At 43.2% G+C, this 20,474-nt stretch overlaps 7 protein-coding genes across 7 annotated transcripts; 1 reads left to right on the top strand and 6 right to left on the bottom strand.

The window, feature by feature from the left end:
* Window positions 1–197: 197 nt before the first annotated feature.
* On the bottom strand, window positions 198–1,099 carry LOC127011023 (uncharacterized). Its single transcript, XM_050887805.1, has 4 exons — window positions 1,090–1,099; window positions 659–942; window positions 376–411; window positions 198–318 (listed from the first exon to the last, which is right to left on the bottom strand). The coding sequence occupies exons 1-4, from the start codon at window positions 1,097–1,099 to the stop codon at window positions 220–222; spliced, it is 429 nt and encodes a 142-aa protein (XP_050743762.1). The 3' UTR covers window positions 198–219.
* A 378-nt stretch (window positions 1,100–1,477) lies between these two features.
* Window positions 1,478–2,159, bottom strand: LOC108022119 (uncharacterized). Its single transcript, XM_017090960.1, has 3 exons — window positions 2,100–2,159; window positions 1,720–2,037; window positions 1,478–1,654 (listed from the first exon to the last, which is right to left on the bottom strand). The coding sequence occupies exons 1-3, from the start codon at window positions 2,157–2,159 to the stop codon at window positions 1,478–1,480; spliced, it is 555 nt and encodes a 184-aa protein (XP_016946449.1).
* A 1,254-nt stretch (window positions 2,160–3,413) lies between these two features.
* On the bottom strand, window positions 3,414–4,394 carry LOC108022118 (uncharacterized). Its single transcript, XM_017090959.1, has 3 exons — window positions 4,329–4,394; window positions 3,956–4,273; window positions 3,414–3,626 (listed from the first exon to the last, which is right to left on the bottom strand). The coding sequence occupies exons 1-3, from the start codon at window positions 4,392–4,394 to the stop codon at window positions 3,414–3,416; spliced, it is 597 nt and encodes a 198-aa protein (XP_016946448.1).
* Window positions 4,395–5,768: 1,374 nt separating this feature from the next.
* LOC108022117 (uncharacterized) lies at window positions 5,769–7,540 on the bottom strand. Its single transcript, XM_050887804.1, has 6 exons — window positions 7,481–7,540; window positions 7,108–7,425; window positions 6,873–7,055; window positions 6,053–6,370; window positions 5,830–5,998; window positions 5,769–5,776 (listed from the first exon to the last, which is right to left on the bottom strand). The coding sequence occupies exons 1-6, from the start codon at window positions 7,538–7,540 to the stop codon at window positions 5,769–5,771; spliced, it is 1,056 nt and encodes a 351-aa protein (XP_050743761.1).
* A 345-nt stretch (window positions 7,541–7,885) lies between these two features.
* Window positions 7,886–10,347, top strand: LOC108022210 (trichohyalin). Its single transcript, XM_017091064.1, has 2 exons — window positions 7,886–8,747; window positions 8,810–10,347. Exons 1-2 carry the CDS (start codon window positions 7,955–7,957, stop codon window positions 10,255–10,257), a joined length of 2,241 nt encoding a protein of 746 aa, XP_016946553.1. The 5' UTR covers window positions 7,886–7,954; the 3' UTR covers window positions 10,258–10,347.
* A 2,899-nt stretch (window positions 10,348–13,246) lies between these two features.
* On the bottom strand, window positions 13,247–14,389 carry LOC108022274 (suppressor-of-stellate-like protein). Its single transcript, XM_017091132.2, has 3 exons — window positions 14,261–14,389; window positions 13,667–14,203; window positions 13,247–13,613 (listed from the first exon to the last, which is right to left on the bottom strand). Exons 1-3 carry the CDS (start codon window positions 14,269–14,271, stop codon window positions 13,577–13,579), a joined length of 585 nt encoding a protein of 194 aa, XP_016946621.1. The 5' UTR covers window positions 14,272–14,389; the 3' UTR covers window positions 13,247–13,576.
* Window positions 14,390–15,788: 1,399 nt separating this feature from the next.
* Window positions 15,789–18,723, bottom strand: LOC108022269 (proteasome subunit alpha type-7-1B). The gene is made up of 4 exons (XM_017091127.3): window positions 18,705–18,723; window positions 17,664–17,775; window positions 17,372–17,601; window positions 15,789–16,856 (listed from the first exon to the last, which is right to left on the bottom strand). The coding sequence occupies exons 2-4, from the start codon at window positions 17,763–17,765 to the stop codon at window positions 16,430–16,432; spliced, it is 759 nt and encodes a 252-aa protein (XP_016946616.1). The 5' UTR covers window positions 17,766–17,775; window positions 18,705–18,723; the 3' UTR covers window positions 15,789–16,429.
* Window positions 18,724–20,474: the final 1,751 nt, after the last annotated feature.

Below are 20,474 nucleotides of genomic sequence, written 5' to 3'. Positions count from 1 at the left end.
ACCGATACGTGTCTTAAGGTCTTTAAATACTATCAATGGGTGTTTATTTTAATAGTGGAACCCTGCCAATATAATCAGTTTATAATTTCCAAAACGTAATGAAAAAATGGTTTAGATATTATAGAATAAAGTGCCCATGAAACCTTACAAAAACGCAGCAATTTGTGAAATAGTTTGAAATCAGCTATTTTTTCCGTATCTTGATTGAATGAACGAAATTTACATTCGTTGCAAACTGTAGTCTAATAAAAGAAAGTACTCTCCCGTCGGTAGTGATGGTACTTCAATTAGGTGAAAATCACTTAGCATTTGTAAGCCCTGTAAATATGAAGTGCTTATTTAAATGACTACGAAGCACTGGTAGGGTTATCTTACCATAAAAGGACAAGTGTGGTTGATGGTGGATACACCCTTGATCATTTTGCAGACCATCTTGGCAAAGGGCTTCTTATAAACTCACAGACAGCATTCGTAATTTTTGCATAAGATGCCTCCTAATTAATATTTCGTTTTAAAGGATTTTACATTGAAACGATGAAATCTTACACCACAGCCTTAAAAAGGCAATAGCTCCAAACACACAATAGGTTGAATAAGAAGCATGATCTTCCGCTTTTGGTGCGACTTTACCATATAAGGACAGGTTCACCGTGGATACATCCTTGATCAGATTCCAGATGATCTTGGCAAAGGGCAGGTTCCGTCTCCTCATAAACTCGCAGGCATCGAAGGTATAAACAAACAGAAACGGCTTATAGCCACTGGCCTTCTTCATCATCTTCATGTGAAGGGATATGCGATGGGCTGTCTCTATGAACGTGGCATTTATATTCAAGCTGGTCTTGTTCCGAGAATAGGCCTTCAGACGACAGTAGTGAACGGCAACCCACGATTTGTTATACGACTTACAGACAGCATTTGTCATTTTAACGGGGGTGCCCCCTGAAAAGACACAAAGTTCACCCTACATTTTGTTTCCTGCTCAAAGGATACACTTATCTTACACTGCAAATCAGAAAAGCAACTGACACCGAGAACCCGAGAACTATAAATAAATAGTCCATGGCTTAGAACCAGCCACTAGCTAACGACTGCCCATTAATACAAAATGTTTTAGAATTTATTGCGATGCTGTCCAAATCATTACAACAGAGATAATTATTTTTATACCCTTCCACAGGGTATAATGATATCGTTATTGAACTATCCACAAACGGGCTTAGCCCCTTTTTGACCCCATCAAGGCTGCTTTTAGACGTTTCCAACGATTATTTCTGGATGAATGAGCTTAAGTGCATCGTAAATGGAAATGGTCATTACTTTTGTTTTTCAACTAAATATAATTATTACTATTTAAAAAATAATTCGTACATATATATGCTTAAATAGCTTAATTGTGAGCTCTCAACACTGTTTTATTTAATAGTCACCGAGTGGTTTTCTACTGAAATTCGGTGATTTTAAATGAGAATCTCTGTCACCTGCTTCGCCGAGTGGGTTTCTTAGTAAATAAGTCCTCAACATATGTGAAGTAAACATTTGTAGCGAACTGCGGCTTCCCATCAAAGAGCCAGTCTATTAGGAGAAGGTATTCTCCGGTCGGAAGTTGAACAGGAAACTGTATTAAATAAAAATCAGATAGCATTTGCAAGCCCTGAAAAAGTGTACCAGGTTTTTAATTGGTTGAATCGCGATCCTACACTTTTAGCATGTTCTTACCATATAGGGACAGGTGTGGTTGATCGTAGACACATCCTTGATCATATTCCAGATGATCTTGGCAAAGGGCTGGTTTCGCCTTCTCATAAACTCGCAGGCATCGATGGTGTAGTCAAAAAGAAACGGCTTATAGCCATTGGCCTTCTTCATCATCTTCAAGTGAACGGATATATGATAGGCTGGCTCTATAAACGTGGCATTTATATCCAAGCTGGTCTTGTTCCGGGAATAGGCCTTCAGGCGGCAATAGTGAACGGCTACCCACGATTTGTTGTACGACTTGCAGACAGCATTTGTCATTTTTGCCGGGCTTGCCCCCTGGAAAAAAACAGAGTTCACTCCACATTTTTTTTCTTGCTCAAATGGTGCATTTATCTTACACTGCAGAGCAGAAAAGCAACTGACACCGAAAGCCCGAGAATTATGAATCTATAATCCATGGTTATAAGACCAGACACTAGCCAGCGACTGCCCATATATACCAAGTATTTGAGAATTTATTGAACTGGTGGCCAAACCATTATTTCGTAAATGACACAATGATCACCAAAATGCAGTGATAATTACTCTTTGATGTAAGATTTAAATCGAATTTAGCGAAATCGATAATTACTAGTGACTTATTGAAGGTACTCGCACTCATCTTTCTTTACTACCTGAACACATAAAAAAACTGAAATTTAAAGAATAAAAATAATTTTTTTGCTCTGATTTTAAGGCATCAAAACATAAACTTTTCGAACAAACGATATTAAACTATCCCCTTCTCAATCCCATTAAGCTTGGTTTTTGACGTTTTCAACGATTATTTCTGGATGAATAATTTTAAGTGCATTGAAAATGGTAATGATAATTATTTTCGTTATACAACTAAACACAATTATTCAAAATTAAAAAACAATTCGTATATATATACGCGCAATCACCTAGTGGATTTCTATTAAGGTTCATTTTGAATACCAGTGATTTTTAAATAAAAATCTTTTTCGTCTACTTCGCGGAGTTTGATTTTTCGTTAATAAGTCCTCCACATATGTGAAGTAAACATTTGTAGCGAACTGCGGTTTACCATCGAATAACCAATCCAGCAAAAGCAAGTACTCTCCAGTCGGAAGGACAATGGGAATATCGATGCGGTAGAAGTCACTAACCATTTGTAAGCCTGAAAATCCATTTAATAAGAGTGCGTCAAGGAATTTAGGAAGGCGACATTACCACAAAGGGACAGGTGTGGTTCACCGTAGATACATCCTTGATCAGATTCCATGTATCTTACACTGCAGATTAGAAAAGCAATTGACACGAAAATCCCGAAAGTTATAAATCTGTATTCCATGGTTATGTGACCAGCAAATAGTTAACGACTGCCCATACACAATAAAAATTTGTGAATATATTGATTTGGTTACAAAACCATTATTGCGTTAGTGAGCCAAAGGGCAGGGATAATTATACTTAGATATAAGATAAAAATACCATTTTGTTTGATGGATAATTAGCAGTAACTTTTCATATTTATGTTCGTTCTTTTTTATGAACCTTTTGTGAATACGACCACAACATCTGAAATAACGAACGAATTCAATCGAAAATTTTGTAAAACTACCGATTTTTAACTATCCACAACTTCTTACCCGCTCTTTGACTCCGTTTGATTGTGATTATTTTATGTTTATTATGTTTAATAGATTTATTTAAACGTGGTTTTTATCCTGATTTCTTACTGAAATTCGGCTTCTTTCCCGAGTTGATTTTTTCGGAATCAAATCCTCTACAAATGTGAAATAAACATTTGTGGCAAACTGCGGTTTTCCTTCGAATATCCAATCCAATAAAAGTAAGTAGTCTCCAGATGGTAAACCTACAGGAACTTCAATACGATGGAAATCGCTAATCATTTGTAAGCCCTACAAAATCATTGCATAACAAGTAAGGAATCTAACTTCGGCAAACCGAAGTTTCTATACTCTCGCAGCTTTCCGGTTTTTATATGTATGAAATTCAGTTACATATTATGAAATTCAGAAATACTAAAAAATGATGTTCCGTAGAGTAGAAGCTAATATAACAATCAAATTAAGACTGTTGGGATAGGTTAGGATAGATCTTCAAAACTGAGAGACTAGGCTGCTTTGAAACGGACCGACGGACAGGGCTCATGAATATATATACTTTATACTTTTTCCCTCTGCAAGGGTATAAAAAGGGGTTAGGGACTCTCCACAGGTAACCTTACCATATAGGGACAGGTGTGGTTGACCGTGGACACATCCTTGATCAAATTCCAGATGATCTTGGCAACGGGCTGGTTTCGTCTTCTCATAAACTCGCAGGCATCGATGGTATAATCAACCAAAAACGGCTTATAGCCATTGGCCTTCTTCATCATCTTCATGTGAACGGATATGCGATAGGCTGGCTCTGATAACGTGACATTTATGTGCAGGCTAGTCTTGTTCCGGGAATAGGCCTTCAGGCGGCAATAGTGAACGGCTACCCACGATTTGTTATACGACTTACAGACAGCATTTGTCATTTTGACAAATGGAGCCTCCTGAAGATATATGTTTTAGGTTTATATCAATTTAAGTGTCTCTATATCCACTTACGCTATAGACTAGAAAAGCAACAAACAGCGACCCTCCCAAAATGACACCAAAAATCCTATGATCCATGGCTGAGTACCATAGAAAACTGTCGAGATACTGACATTTTAGGTTCAGTATACTCATTGATAAGATCTGATTAATCTGACATTTAAAAGGCTATTAAACATTAATAGTTTCTGAGTTATAATGCAGAAAGCAATGAAACGGAAAATCGTACAAAAAGGGTATTCAGTTAGCAGTTCCAACTAAATGTCTCCAAAAATTAAATGTCACTAGTTATCTTTATTTCATTACTAGGTAAATATTATTCTTACGTAACACTAACGTACAAACTAAGAATTATTTTGTACTGTACAAGCTTGTGGGGAGCTCCTCCCCGTGCTAGCCTAGTGACCACATCACCCAAACCCACTGCACCCGAACCCAAGACTCCTGAGCCTCGAGTTAGTCTGCCCAAGACCCAGCCCCAAGTGAGGCCAAGGGTACAGGATTTTTCAATAAAACGAAATAATCTTACACTACACGCTAAATAGGCAAGCATGACAGATTAATTTGAAATTTACAACTATATTTAAATACGACGATGTTAAAATTGACTATAACAACGTCGATCTTATTATTTGATACATGAGTAATATAATATTACGAAATAACATATGTCAAATAATATTGACGTTTATATTTTACAAATAGGAAGACTCAAAAGTTCACTCCCCAGTGATTGTGCAGTGTGTCAAGATCCAAAATATAACCAACCATGACCCTGAGTTCGCTTACTTTCTTAACTCTACGAGTAACGGGCTTCTAGATTCGTAAAAAAGTATGCAACAGGCAGTAGTTACGACCCCACAAGTTATACATATTGTTGATCAACATCACATTACCATATATCGAAATAGCTGGTAGGTGGCGCTTTACAATATAGCTTTGCTGCTTATATATCTCCGTTCCCCTTTTGCTCCCTAAAGCTCTATAACGGGTATCTGATAGTCGAGGCACTCGACTAAAGCGTTCTTCCTTGTTTCGTTTAACTTTTGAGTTACTTTTTCTGGGTCAGAAAGTCTTCAATATTAGTGAAGTTAATGACACGATATCACCAAAATGCACTTATTCTTGACAAAAGATTTTAAACCATTCTGTTAAATAGATATTTACTAGTGACTTATTCTAAGTACTCTTGTTTTTCTTTTTATCACCTCAACACATAAAAAACTCATTTAAAGAAATATTTCGAACGAGCGTTATTGAACTATCCACAAACGGGCTTAGCCTCATTTCAAGCTTGGTTTTTGACGTTTCCAACAATTATTTCTGAATGAATGAGTTTCAGTGCATCGAAAATGGTAATTATCATTATTTTTGTTCTACAACCAAGTATAGTTATTAAAAATTATTTCGTATATATATATATACACGCATACATTTCAACGCTGTTTTTTATCAATCACCTAATGGTTTTCAATGTTTCAATGATTTTTAAATGAGAATCTCTTTCTCCTACTTCGTGCAGTTGGTTTTTTCGTAAACAAGTCCTCAACATATGTGAAGTAAACATTTGTAGCGAACTGCGGTTTACCATCGAATATCCAATCTAGCAAAAGCAAGTACTCTCCAGTCGGCAGAACAATGGGAATTTCGATGCGGTGGAAGTCACTAACCATTTGTAGGCCCTGCAAATCCATTAAATAAAAGGGGGCTCGAGAACTCTAGGAAGCCAATATTACCATATAAGGACAGGTGTGGTTCACCGTGGATACATCCTTGATCAGATTCCAGATGATCTTGGCAAAGGGCTGGTTCCGTCTCCTCATAAACTCGCAGGCATCGAAGGTATAATCAAACAGAAACGGCTTAAAGCCACTGGCCTTCTTCATCATCTTCATGTGAAGGGATATGCGATAGGCTGGCTCTATGAACGTGGCATTTATATTCAAGCTGGTCTTGTTCCGAGAATAGGCCTTCAGGCGACAGTAGTGAATAGCCACCCAGGATTTGTTATACGACTTACACACGGCGTTTGTCATTTTTACAGAGGGTGCCTCCTAGAAAAGTACAGAGTTTACTTAAAATTTTTTTTTTCTTAAGCGGATACACTTAACTTACACTACAGACTAGAAAAGCAATTGACAACGAAAGCCCAAGAATTATAAATCTATAGTCCATGGTTATGGGACCAGCCACTAGTTAACGACTGCCCATACACAGTAAATATTTGTGAATATATTTATTTGCTGACAAAACCATTATTGCGTTAATTGCACGATTACCAAAGGGCACTGATAATTATACTTAGATATAAGTTATAAATACTATTCTGTCTGATTGATAATTAGCAGTGTTATTATTATCCATGTTTTATCAATATTACCACAACAACCAGAAAAAGAACTAATGATTCAAAACAAATTGTAGAAGGAGTGTTTTTTAGCCTATCCACAAATGCTCTTACCCACTTTTTGACCCCTTTTGATCTTGTTTATATATGATTATAAGATTGTTATAAACAATACTTTTTTACACGACATTTTTCTTACTTCTTCTTACTGCAACTAAGCTTTTTCCCTCAGTTGGTCTCTTTGGAAACAAGTCCTCTACGAATGTGAAATAAACATTTGTGGCAAACTGTGGTTTTTCGTCGAATATCCAATCCAGTAGAAGTAAGTAGTCTCCAGTTGGTAAACTTACAGGAACTTCAATACGATGGAAATCGCTAACCACTTGTAAGCCCTGCAGATCGATTACATAAGAATGCGTAAAGGACCTCGAATGGTTAACTTACCACGTAAGGACAGGTATGATTCACTGTAGAGATGTCCTTGATCATGTTCCATATGATCTTGGCAACGGGCTGGTGTCGTCTCCTCATAAACTCGCAGGCATCGAAGGTATAATCAAACAGAAACGGCTTATAGCCACTGGCCTTCTTCATTATCTTCATGTGAACGGATATGCGATAGGCTGGCTCTATGAAAGTGGCATTTATATTCAAGCTGGTCTTGTTCCGGGAATAGGCCTTCAGACGACAGTAGTGAATAGCAACCCAGGATTTGTTGTACGACTTGCAGACAGCATTTGTCATTTTGACAAATGGAGCCTCCTGAAGATGTATGTTTTAAGGTTATATCCATTTAAGTGTCCCTATGTCAACTTACACTGCAGACTAGAAATGCCAAAAACAACGTCCCTCCCAAAATTATAATTATACGATCCATGGCGGAGTACCACTTTAAGACTGTTGAGATACAGACATGTTTGGTTGACTATACACGTTGATAAGATCTGATAAATCTGGCATTAAAAGGCTATAAAACGTTTATATTTTCTCAGATCATATTATAAAATTGTTAAATGCTATAATGCAAAAAGCAATCAAACGGAAAATGATATAAGAAGGGTATTTAGCCAAAAAATGTAATGGGCTTTCTTTTGTTACTGAAAAAGTATTCTTTTTTTTGCTATTTATCGAGTACCCTTAATAATGTTAATGGCTTTGTTTACATTGTACAATTTTAATATAAGGTGCATAGCTATTTGTTCAGAGCTCAGTAGACCGAGAGTTTAATTATATTCAAGATTTCATACAAACATATCACACATTTTTGGGCCTACATGCTGCCGAAGCCAAAATGAATGTGTGCAAGCCCAAGGAGGTCGGTCCGGATGGACTTTTCGTGAGGAAGCGCTTCACGCGCCACCCGGTGGTGATCTCGGCCAAGAGGTTCGCGGCCATCCAGGGACGTTCTCGCCAGGACGAGAAGCATGCCCAACTGGAGGCCGTGGAGGAGGAGCGCAGATACAGGCAGTACCTGAAGGACGGCAACGATCTGCTGTGCAGCCTGTTCTCGGATCCCACGAAGCCGAAGGACAAGAAATCGGCGCGGGCCAAGAGCAAGGAGGCCATGGCAGTGGTCAAGGATGTGGACACCAAGTTGGCGGACGAGCGGCTGCGCAAGCAGCGCATCATCCGGGCCAACAATCTACTGGAGCAACTGAAGCCCGGCCCACGAGCTCTGCACCAGGCCCTCCTGCTGAGCGAGATGATCCACCAGAGGAGCTACAACGAGGCCCTGAACGAGGAGATAGCCGCAGCAGCCCGTGCCCAGGAGCAGGCCGATGAGGAGCTGTGTCCTGCCGCTCTGGTGCCCTTCGGGCATGCCACCGAGGAGGAAGAGGTGGCCCGGCAGACGGCCAGGAACCAGGAGCACGCCCAGCTCATGAGGGAGGACATAAAACAGCGGGAGAAGATCAGGGAGGCCGAGCGGGAGCAGAGGATCTTCGACGTGCAGGTGGAACGGGCACAGTACAAGTGCCTGCAGGACAAGGAGGAGAAGGCGCTCAAGGAGAAGAAGGCCCGCAAGATCGCCTTCTACCGCAAGGCCCACCGGGAGGCCATCCAGGAGAAGGCCGAGATTGCCGAGCGTGAGTACACGGATAAAAAAAAATGATTATTAAAGATGAATAGAAAATTAATCCCCCCACAGATGAGAGGATCTGCGACGCCATCGACGACCGGCGCAACTGCGTCTACATCGTGGCCAGTCGTAACCTAAACACTCGTTACGGCAGCCACGTGAAGCAGCTGCGACAGAAGCGGCAGGAGGAGAGGGAGCAGCAGGCGCTCCGCGTCAGCCAGGCGCAGAAGGTGAAGCAGAAGAAGCTGGAGGAGCGGCAGGAGCAGGCGGAGGATCGCCACGCCTTCGAGACGCAGGTGGACGAGAACCGCCGGCAGTGCGAGCTGCAGGTGCTGGCCAAGCAGCGCCGGGCCTACCAGCTGGAGGAGCGGAAACAGGATGCCGAGAAGTTGCGCCGCGAGAGGGAGCTCCGGCGCTTCCATGTGGCACGGCGCCTCAAGAACGCCGAGGCCAACCGGTACTTCGAGGCCTCCCAGAAGCGAAAGCGGGACAAGGTCAAGGAGGAGCTGCGCAACGTGCTCTTCGGCCAGCGGGAGGAGTTCCTCGAGAAGCGGCGCGCCGAGCTGATGAACCTGGCCGCCTGCAACGAGGATCCCTACCTGGAGGACGACAAGAAGTTCTTCGAGCAGGCGGTCCAGATCATGGAGGAGTCCCGCAAGGTGGGCCGGCCCCTGTATCCCATCGCCACCGCCGTGGAGCGCTACGAGCGGCAGAACCAGCTGGACATGCGCCCCGAGGGCAGGATTGTGAAGAGGAGCCGCCTCAGGGACTACTGCTGGCCGGGATTCTACTCGAAGGCGGAGCTGGCCTACCGGAAGTACGAGCAGCGAGAGATGTGCCGCGAGGAGCAGGTGGCCGACCGGCACCAGATCTACTGCAACTCGGTGAAGATCAAGAAGCTGGCGGAGGTGGAGAAGCCCTACACGCCCTGTGTGGCCTCCTGCCCCATCAATTGCTTCCATCGCCGCGGAATGCCCGCCACGGATAGCCAGGCTTCCTTCGACTACGACCGTCATGTTTGCTACACGGATCCCCCAACGGTGGGCGCTTGTCCCATTCCCATGCAGGTGATCCACAACGATCCGCTGAACAACCAGAGGAAGATCAGCCAGCAGTCCATGAAGCTGCCACCCATGCCACAGGACTTGGCCAAGAGCGAACGACCAACCTTTCGAAGTGCTGTCAGGGATGTTATGACTGCTCTCAACCAACCCGAGCCAGCTCCCCCTGCTAAGGAGGGGAAAACCAGCTTGAGGGGTGCTCCTCCAGCGGCAAGTCCAGTGACCAGATCACCCAAAGCCACTCCACCAAAAACTCCTGAGCCCCGGGAAGTTCCTTTGCCCAAGTCGCAGCCTCCAGTGAGGCCGAGGGTGAAACGTGGATCTAAGAGGGCCAGTTCCGTGGTGAAGCCCCCACCAACTGGTAATGATAGACCTGCACCCGTGCCCAATCCCACGGGAACCTGGGGATCTGGTTCCCTACAGCCGGGTGCGGCTGCCAAGAAGAAAGCCAACTAATCGGGATATCTTCATTTTATGTTACCAAAATTTACGTTTTAAGAACCTATTGTTGTGCTTTTGCTTAAGAATAATATAGAAAAAAAGGTAGCTTCATGGCGTAAAGACAGACAGTCAAGGAAATGAGCGAAATGCCCTGAAAGAGGCGAGGTAACCAAAATTCACATTTAAAGAACAACTTTTAGGCCGTTTGCCAAAGATAAATATAGAAAAAAAGGTAGTTTCGGCGTTTTTAGAGAGATGGTCAAGGTGATGGTCAACCTTAACCATCATCCAACAACCATGAAACCTTCACTTGACTTGACTAAAATGTATGCTTTAAGAACCCATTTGTTGGACGTTCGCCTAAGATAAATATAGAAAAACACAAAGAAGCCTCGTCGTATAGAGCCAGACAGTCAAGGAAATGGCGTTAATGGTTTTTTAAAAGCACTTAAACTTGGCGCACAAGGACTTGACTTCCCCTTGGCCAGTTTTCCATTTCCATTTGCGCTTTTCCTTTGCCAACCCTTTGCCGGGACACTTTCTACTCCCCACTTGACATTACGCGCTTTGTTTAGCACTGAATCACGGGCGCCGAGTGGCCGGCTTCATAAATTCCAATTAATGCGTGGCCAAAGTTATTGGGTTACCAGATCCTCCTCCGGCTCCACAACCACTTCCACTTCCATCTTCATCAATTTGCGACACTGAGTGACATCCTTTTTTGTTATCATTTAGCTTATTACCGGTCAGACATGTCCCGTAACTTAATTTCGAGTGGCAACCAGGCTGACGAGCCCGGGAAGGCCCAGCTCTACGGCCAATCTCATCAGGATAATTACGGCGGAGCTCTTTCTGGAGCAGCTCGGCCATCCGTTGGCGTTCTCATCCCGTCCCCATGGGTTAATCAGGCGGCGCTTGGGAGCCCGGTCGACCGCTCAGCTCCAAATTAACGGAACCGGCCCTTCCTCCTCTCTCCTTTGGCAAGTTTTGAAAAGTTGCCGCCTGCCAAAGTTAACCAATCTAGTGCCATTAACCATAAATTGCTGAATCGCTTAGTCGCCGGCTCCCTGGGTTCATCGTAGAAGGTCCCACAATTGCTTGAACTGCATAGAAGTGCGGAGGAAAAGTGTAGCCAAAAGATAATGAAACATTAACATTTTGAATTTGGGCTGCCTGGGACAATGGGTTTTAATTTGAAAGGGACTCGGAATCGGTGAGTACAAGGAATGTTCATTTTATAAAGCTAGAAAGGGGTCAGAGTAAAAGAGAAAGACCAGTTTCACCAAAAACGTAAGTTTAAAAGCTGATTTATTTGTTAATATTTTGATTATAATCCAAGACACTAAAATGGTGATTTAAGCTTAACAATTACAATGAAGCTCTCCATCAGAGAGGAGCACATTTTTATATTCATCAGATCGAATATATTAGCCTTTAAAACAAATAACACACTCGTCGGCTAATAAATGGTTACAAAAATGAAACAAATTAAAACATTAAAACGAAAAAAGGGATTAAATGGACCCTTGTTAAGTTTCGACACACAGAAAAGGTTGCAAAACTAATATCCCAATGTTGTTGTTTATTCTCTATTCCCCAGCGGATTAAAATCGTGCTACCATTCCCCAGAATCATTCATGAAACCGAACTTGATAGGGCCTCGTTTGAATTGTATTTATTGTTTGCCCGGCGAAGGGAGTCCAAAAATATTTTGGAGAGCCGGCACACAATAATATTTCAGTGGTAAGCTTTTGCGGGACTGGGAAAAACAAGTTTCGGATAATGGAGTGGTGGTTGGGGGATGTGGATGGCTATCCAATCCATGTAGAAACGGCGGAGCCTGCGGCGATACAATCAAATATTCGACCATTCTTGAAAACACAGTTGGCAGGAGAATGGAAACGCCGGCTCGGAGCGGAGTTTCCAATCGAATGCAAGTACTTTGTTTACTAGAACAGCATGCGGATTTGTTTATCCGCCCGGGACTAACGTGAAACCCCTCTAAAATTGGATAAATATATAAAAAAACCGAGTGGTATTGCTATATTTCGGAGTGGTTCGGTTGAATGCCATGAACAAACGAGGGCCAGCCATGGACCAACAGGTGGCCAAGGAGCCACAAAGGAGCTGCCGGGGAAAAGCCATCCGCAGACAATAAGAAAACACATTGCCGGCTCAATTGTAATGTTAAACAAAACGCTGGCTTCCTTCGGAAAAGCCCGCACTGCTCCACTTTTCCATTTTCCCCAGCTCTCCGGCCGCCATACTCATTATACGGTCTGCCAGTTTAAAACTCAATAAAAGCTGCAGTATGAAAGATTACTTAATGAAATTAAGTGTGAAAAGTGCCAGAACTGAGAGCAGGCGAAAGGCGGAAAAGGAGAAAAGGCACACTTCGCCACTCGACGGGGAAAATGCGTCGAGTGGCGCGGAAAACTGAAAACTGAAAGCGCCAGGGCGGCAGTAAATAATAATAAAGGCATGACTTATTGGGGCTGCCAGTGGAACCGGGAACCGGAGCCGACTCCTTTGGCCAGGATTCGCAGGACTCCAGGAATCGTGGGAATCGCAGGATGCCTCAGCACAGCTCAGAGTAATTCCCATTATCGGCTTAGCAGGTTGTGCGGGCAAGTGGATTTTGATTGCGCAATCCAGCGAACACAAGACACCGGGATAAAATATATTATTGTTATTATCTCAATGAATTCTTCATAGGAAACCAATCTTTAAAACCAGAAAGTTTTACTTCTTACAGGCGAAAATTGTTAGCGAACTTCAAACTTTTCCTAGAGTAATAGATTAATTTTAAGTATAATACATAAGTACTTCCCCAACTAATTCTTTGGAAATTATACTATTATTGTCTTCATTTCTTTTATCAGCATTTTCCAAATAGTTTCTCCCAGTGCAAACTATTCAGTCCTAAGCGGATGAATAGGCCGCTTAAAGTTGCTCGAGTTGGATACACCCTGGTGATTACCCTTTAAATGAAAAGGCCTCTCCATTTTGCCACTCGCTTGGGCATTCCAAGTGCTTGATATGGCCAGCTTTACAAGATCTGTTTGTGTTCAGTCTAGAGAGCGCAGTGTATTTGTAGGTGTGGAGTACCTGGCCATATCAACGCACTAATAAGGATCCCATTTAATTGCCACAATAAGACATCAGACCAACATTTGTGCTTTTCCTCGACTAAGAGTAAGAGTTAGACATGCAATCGCTTCAGAGGACGTCGTAGAGGAACTGGAAGTGTCATGGGATTGGACGAGGACAAGAAAGTGGACTGGCTGGTGGAGGATTCCTGGCTCTTGGGCATCGGATCCGGCGATTCCGCCCGCTACAGGGCATTCTGATGCAGCTGGAAGCCGTAGAGACTGAAAAGGGAACGTGTAAGCATAAGCTTTGATTTTAAGATACAATAACCCACCGGGGCACGTACTTCTCCTTGGGCGGAGAGGGTCTCATGGCCGGCAGCTGCATGAAGAACATGTGCGGAAAGCTGGTCCCGAACATAGCGCCATCGAGCAGTCCACAGCGAGATCTGGGCTGAAAGATGTCCTGGCACCGGGGACAGTAGATCTTGACATGCGACTGGTTCCACTGATCGGAGAGGCCAACGGGCAGGGTCCGCTGGCCCTTGCAGAAGACCCGCGGACAGACTCCGAAGTCACCCCTCTCGTACTTCAGACACATGTCCTCCACGCCACGCGTTGACAGAATATATCTGGCGTGGATCATGCCGTACAGCTGCTCCGCCTCCGTCGTATCCAACTCGTTGTCCCAGCCCTGACTGTCGAACTCCGGCTCCAAAACCAAGTCCATGGTGTGACTATAGAACTCCAGCCCCGTCAAGTTGAACTTATCCTCTATGAAGTCGGTGGGCACGCGGCAGAGGAAGCCGTTGCCCTTGACCTCCAGGAACCAGCTGATCCAGCTGCCATCTCCCAGCGAGTCGATGCACTGACTAATGGGGGAAGTAGTATTTTAATTGTAAATTTCTGGTGAAAAAAGGAGTACTTACTGGTATGACATGTCGTCGAGGTATTCGTAAAAAAGTGACCTGAGTGTGGCCAGTATGATATGACTTCTGGGGTCAAGGGTTGCCGAGACACAAGGGCTTTTACCTACTCAACTAGGGCTACTAGATTGGATAGAGTTTATCAAGCAGTTTTTCTTTCGGCTTTTATAAATCTGCTAAAAAACTAATTAAAACTCCTAGTGTTTTACAGAAATCTTAACCTGTATTCTGTTTTTACTGGTGAAATGGGTCTGCAGAAGCTAATGGCCTCCAATCTGGGTAGCTCGTCTCCCCAGCGGGCGAGGATGGCAATGCGCTTATCCAAGAGATTGCCATGACGAGCACTGCGCAGGATGATTCCCTGTGAGATGGCACCACGACCACGGTGCTCCTGATTGGCAAGCTCCTCAAGCAGGCCGACTTGCTCATCGCTGAGGGACTGCATCCTCGGATCTTGGTGGAGGGCATCATGTTGGCCAAAGAACACTTTCTGGAGATACTCCAATCCCTCAGGATTCCCACTGGATTGGATAGGGAATACCAGATCTCGGTGGCCAGAACCAGTTTGAGGAGCATGATATTTGCTTTAATGCCATTCTGGTGATGAAAGTGGCAACCTCCATCTCAACATTAAGGGATTGATCCAGGATCATGGTGGGCGGCATGTAAATATGCCAAATAGTCTGCAGGATGCCTACATCCTGATCTGCAATGTGTCGCTAAAGTCAGGAACATGGAGCGCTTGGTAAGAGCCTATGGCTGAGAAGCCCTGAATTCTCTGGAGGATTTGCAGGAGGAGCACCTAGAATTCGCTGGCTTGGTCCGTGAGGAGCAGCTGGGCGAGACGAAGTACACATTTGTGGAGCACTGCCGGAATCCCACGTCCGTTACGATCTTGATTCGCAATCAAGCCCGTCACCAGATCTCCGCCAACAAAGACATCATTCACGATGGTCTCCATGCCATCCCAAGAAGCTGGAGCGTTCGTGGTGAAAGCTTACCAGGAGCTCCTTGAGTTCAAGAACTCTGTCAAGGGGAAAGGCCCAGTTGGGAGTTTTTCCCCGAGGCCCTACTGGTAATACTCAAAACCTTGGCCGCAAATAGTAGACTCGATGTCCAGGACATCATTGTCCACCTGGCGGATGCCCAGCGGAAGGCAAAGGAATCTCCCGTGGGACTCGACTTGATGGCGGAAGAACCCATGGACCCCACGTCCAGCGGCATTGTAGACAACTTCTACGTCCTGGAATCCGGCTCCATCATTGCCAGCAATCTTCTGCTAACCGATGAACTAATGCAGGCTGGTATGACCTCTTTGAAGGGTAGAACGCAGAGATTACCTCAGTAAAAGCTCACGCCTTTAACCCCTGTAGCCCACTTTTGAATAAAGCACTTGAATTTTGTACGAAGTAGGGAGGGGTTTACTTATGACCTCAAGTATGACAGGCTGGGGACGAAAAGTAGAGGAGGAACCGGAAATCCTAAATGGAACTCACAGTAACAAAAAGTAATATTAAAAAGAAGACTTAAACTGGTTTATATAGGTCATGTGAGTTTATAACAAATGCCTTTTTTTGCTAACAATAAATACAAATCGCAACCCTTAAGAGTTTTATTAACTATAATTTATCTTAAAATTTCCTTACTTTGTAAGTGTCTAGGTTTTACATATATCTTTAAGAGTTCGTCTAATATAATATAAAACACAACGAAATAAAAATACCTTCTATGAATACTTGCAAAACGAATGGTTGGCAACTGATAAAATCCCTTTACTAACTAGAAATTGATCAAACGAAATGACGTTTGCTCAGAAATCAAAGGCAAATTAAATAAAATCATTTTTTCTGCACGTGTGCGCTGGCTTGTCTTATTTTTTGGACTACAAATTCAATTCCCATTTTCACTTAAAACTTTTTAACTCGGTTGGCCTGAGAGGAGCGGACGCTCCATCTCGTCTGAGATATAAAGTAAACAAATACGCCCTCGAGACAAATTAAGTGATTTGCCCGCCCTTTAGACATTTTTCCTGCTGATTACTTTTCCCCAACTCCCAGGCCGAAATTGAATCGCCCAGATGGAGAGGAGAAAAAAGAGGAGACGCACTGGCTATCAACTTTTGATTGGTCATGGAAGGGCGAGGAGGAATCCGCCCCGCGGCCGTGTGCAGAATCAGGGAACGCGTTTGAGCCTACTGGCCTCCGCCTCGGCCTCCAGTTCCGAGCGCACGGTGCGCACCAGATCGGCCAGCACTTTGCGATCAATCATACGCAGTGGCTGCCGGAACTTCAGCACCGCCACATCCATTTGACTGGCCGTCAGCGAGGACACACTGACCAGGGTGCGGACTATGTGCTTGATGGCCGTGGGCTCGTCGGCGGAGGCCAGAATCTCCTCCGCGTGCTTCTCCATGTAGTCGCGAACCGGCTGGCTGGAGCGACCCGTGGTGTTGGCCCTCCACTCGTAGTAGATGCCCGAGGGCTCCGTTTGGAACAGGTGCGGAGTGCCATCCTCGTCGAAGCCGCCGACCAAACAGGACAATCCGAAGGGACGCCTGCCATTGCTCTGCGTGTAGTTCTGCTTCAGCTGCGCTATGTAGCTGTCAAATGGAAAATGGGGAGGGAAAAGGTTAAAAAGAGTTTCCTAATCACCCAGCGGCGTGCACTGAAAGCATTAAATAGATCCTTTCATTTAAAATTATTGCTTATCCCTACCTAAAGCTATAATCTTGAAAATCATTTTAGCCTAAAAATATGCAACAATTTAGTCTAATTTTTTAGCCACGAGTTACTCTTTTACTGCATACTGTCACTGATTGGAGTTAATCTATAGTATAGACAAAAGTATCTATGAATTTGGCTGAGACATTTAATAACTATTATTATTATATTTTTTGAATTCATATTAGGAATAGGAATAGACCCCTGAAAAATGAGGTACATGCCGTCTTACAGCATACTTTCAGGCACTTTTACAAGCGATATCAAAACTCCTGGAATCCATAGATATTGCTCTTTAGTAGCAATTTAGTTTAATTATTTTCTCAAACTAAACTAAACCTTTCTATATCTTTCTTCCCACCAAAAACCACTAAATTATAGAACTTTTTCTCACCGTGTAATGTACTCCACGGTCACGGGCTTCTCGAAATTCAGGCGGTGACTCTGGGCCTCCATTTGGGCGCGGCTTACCAGGATCCGTGCGTCCGCCGTGAGGCCCGAAAAAGTCAACGCCACGTGGTCGTCTAGCATGCAAATCTTGCGCACCATTCGCTCCTCCTGCAAATCGCCCACGGACCTCTTCTCCACGCCGAGCACGATGGCGTTGTTGGTGCGCAGACCCACCTTTCGCGGGTTTCCGGTTCCGGCGATTAAGTAAAGGTTAATACCGCATGCCAGCGACTTACCACAGTGGATCCCCTGCGGACGGCCTCCTGGGCATATTCCACTTGCAGCAGGTGGCCATCGGGTGAGTATATGGTCACCGCCCGATCATAGCGTTCGGCCATTGAACTTGGGCTGAATTATTTAAAATTATATTTAAGTAAAATGTAAGTGTTAGTGTGCGTGAGCTGGAAATTTTCAAGTGATAAGAAAAGCAAAGGTCATGCACCTGGTTTCTTCATATCCATGTCCATAAAAATATTCATTTTGATTTTGTAAATTTTCCTGCGCTCTAATGATATTAGGAATCTCTTTTTAAAACTACCTTGCATAAATACATAATTTAGCACTAAATATATATACTCGTATTCGTGGCAATTTAAAAGCCTATTATTTCGACCTTTTTCATGTGGTTTTGGTTCAAAACCTATTTGTATTCAAATTTATTTTTAAGCAGCTTTTAATGTATTTATTTTCAATTACAGTTTTCACTTGGCATTCATGCAATTAAATCGCTATAAAATAAAACAAATAATCAAATTAGCTGCAATAAAGGTAAATCTGCATAATCCAGGCTATAAGCGAATTAACAATTATCACTTTAATCTGATTATCGATGTTCCAACTAAATGGGGCAATTACAATAAAACAGTTTCACCCGTGTTCTGCGAAAATTCCAATTTGTATGCCAGCCTTAAGCACCTGCACCCTCTTAAAGGGGTCTTAAACCCAACTCTACGAAGGTCCTGTGGCCGAAATGCTGACAACAAAATCACAAAGTGCAACAAAGGCGCAAATCTCTGGCCAGTGTAATCGTAATCGAAACAGCTTCATTTTGCTAATGTGCTTAGCCAACCGGGGAAAGCCTCGACTTTTCCGACCCAGTCCTTTGGCGACTTTCCCGAGCAGTCGAAGGGGAAGTCGGAGCCTGATGCGGTGCTTAGTATGCCGGCAGCGCGCAGTCCGCCATGAATTTATATTTAACATTTTATGACAGCCGTGTGCTCGGGGGAAGGGGACGAAGTTTGGCATTGGGACATCCTGGAGGTGTGGCGCATACTCACCAGGATTAAACACGTGCCAGCCGGAAATAGCCAATCCCCAAAACAAACGTTTAGCGAAAGTGCGGCCGGCGGATAAATAAATTAAGCGAGACTGCAAACAAAACGAGCGGCAAATAGAATCACAAAAATGCAATCATTTTGCCAATTTACACACACGTTTCTCGCCCAGCCAAAGGTTTGCAGTTGCTCTGCAAATATTATTTTATGCATTTTATTATTTTATTGGCATCGCCGCGGGCCAGGCGCTAAATGGATTAATAAAGACATTTATCAAAATTGACAATCAAAATGCATTAGCCAGCCGCAGAATTTAAAAATTGCGTGATTTGTGTTTGCCAAAGCTTACGAGTTAACTATTAAATTGGGGGAAATTTCGGAACTCATTAAAATATGTTTGGAATATATTTTTGGAAATCTACATTGTATTTGTTCAATTTGTTATGATTGTGCTTGAAATCACCATATAAATTGAAACGCTACATAAATGCAAAGGCCTACTATACTGTTGCATACTTTTAGACACCTGCTTTTATTTGAATTGAACAACTCCAACTTGTTTTTCGATTACAAAACACACACTTTTCATGTCCAAGGACCCCATCAGCACTTAAGTCCTTGTTAAACTTGTTAATTAAATAAGAATATTCGCTGTTAAGACCACGGCTTCATTAGCACTCGGCACTCGGCGGAAAAGGAATGTTTTGGCTCGGGGCAATGTGGGGAAAATTAAGTATACGCCGTGTTTTCGGTGCGTGCCCCTGCCGTTTGGCATTTGATTAAGCACTTTTACCCCATAAATGGTGAGCATTGCCAATCGAAGAGCAGGCAATTGCCCTTGAGACAGTCGAGCAGTGGATGGGGATTCGCTCCTCGGGGAAATGGGGATGCGGAAAAGCGGGAAAGCAGGCGAGACAGCCACATAAAACGAGGCAACAACATGTGCTTAAAACAGCAGAAACTTTGGCGTGGAAAACCGAGGCAACTTGCCACGATTTGTTTGCTCCCAGCTTAATTTGTAGCATCAAATGGTGTTGATTGTTGTTTTTCTTGCCCAAACCCAAGCCCAATCCCAAGCCCAAGCCCCGAAAACCCACTTAAATCCCCTCCACGCTCCGAAGGCGAAACTAAAGACCCAATAAAAGTTGAGGACGCTGTTGTGGATAAACAAGGTTTGGAGCGCAGTTTCAAGTGCTTCTGCCGTTGTTCTCAAAGTCCCACTCCGATGTGTGGAAATTAATGACGAGCGATTTGAACACGACGGGATAGGGATTGCGATTGGGATTGGGCTCGGGCTGGCATGGAATGGTGTGGGAGTTCCGACGATGTGAAAATGTTGGCAGTCCTCGATGCCTGTGGCATGCGAAACAGAAAAAACATATTTCAGCAAGTTGTCAATTAATCATTGCGGAAATGTATATAACTTTTACTGCTATACCTTGTCGAATTCTTCCTGACATTATTGAATTCATTGCATTAAATCTTTGCTCTATTTACTCGCCTTATCGCCCAATGTTTTCTTCATTGTTTGTTTATGGAGTCAGCCGCACATAAAAGTACGCAAAATTAAAAAAATTATTTTGTCAAAAGCAAAATGGTTTTGGTATTTGTATATAATTTCTAGCAAATATTTCACATATCTCATTATTTTTTTAAAAAATCGAATATGGCTTTTGAAATATTTTCTATTAAAAAAAATTTACCTTTAAATACTTTTTAATTCACAAAATATTTAAAAAGTTTCTTGGCATATTTTGTAATAAATATTTATTT

The sequence above is a fragment of the Drosophila biarmipes genome, chromosome 2R, assembly GCF_025231255.1.
Source record: "Drosophila biarmipes strain raj3 chromosome 2R, RU_DBia_V1.1, whole genome shotgun sequence".
In the NCBI taxonomy this organism is placed as follows: Eukaryota; Metazoa; Arthropoda; class Insecta; order Diptera; family Drosophilidae; genus Drosophila; species Drosophila biarmipes.
Note: the sequence above shows the minus strand (reverse complement) of the source record. Positions and strands in the feature narration are given on the sequence as shown.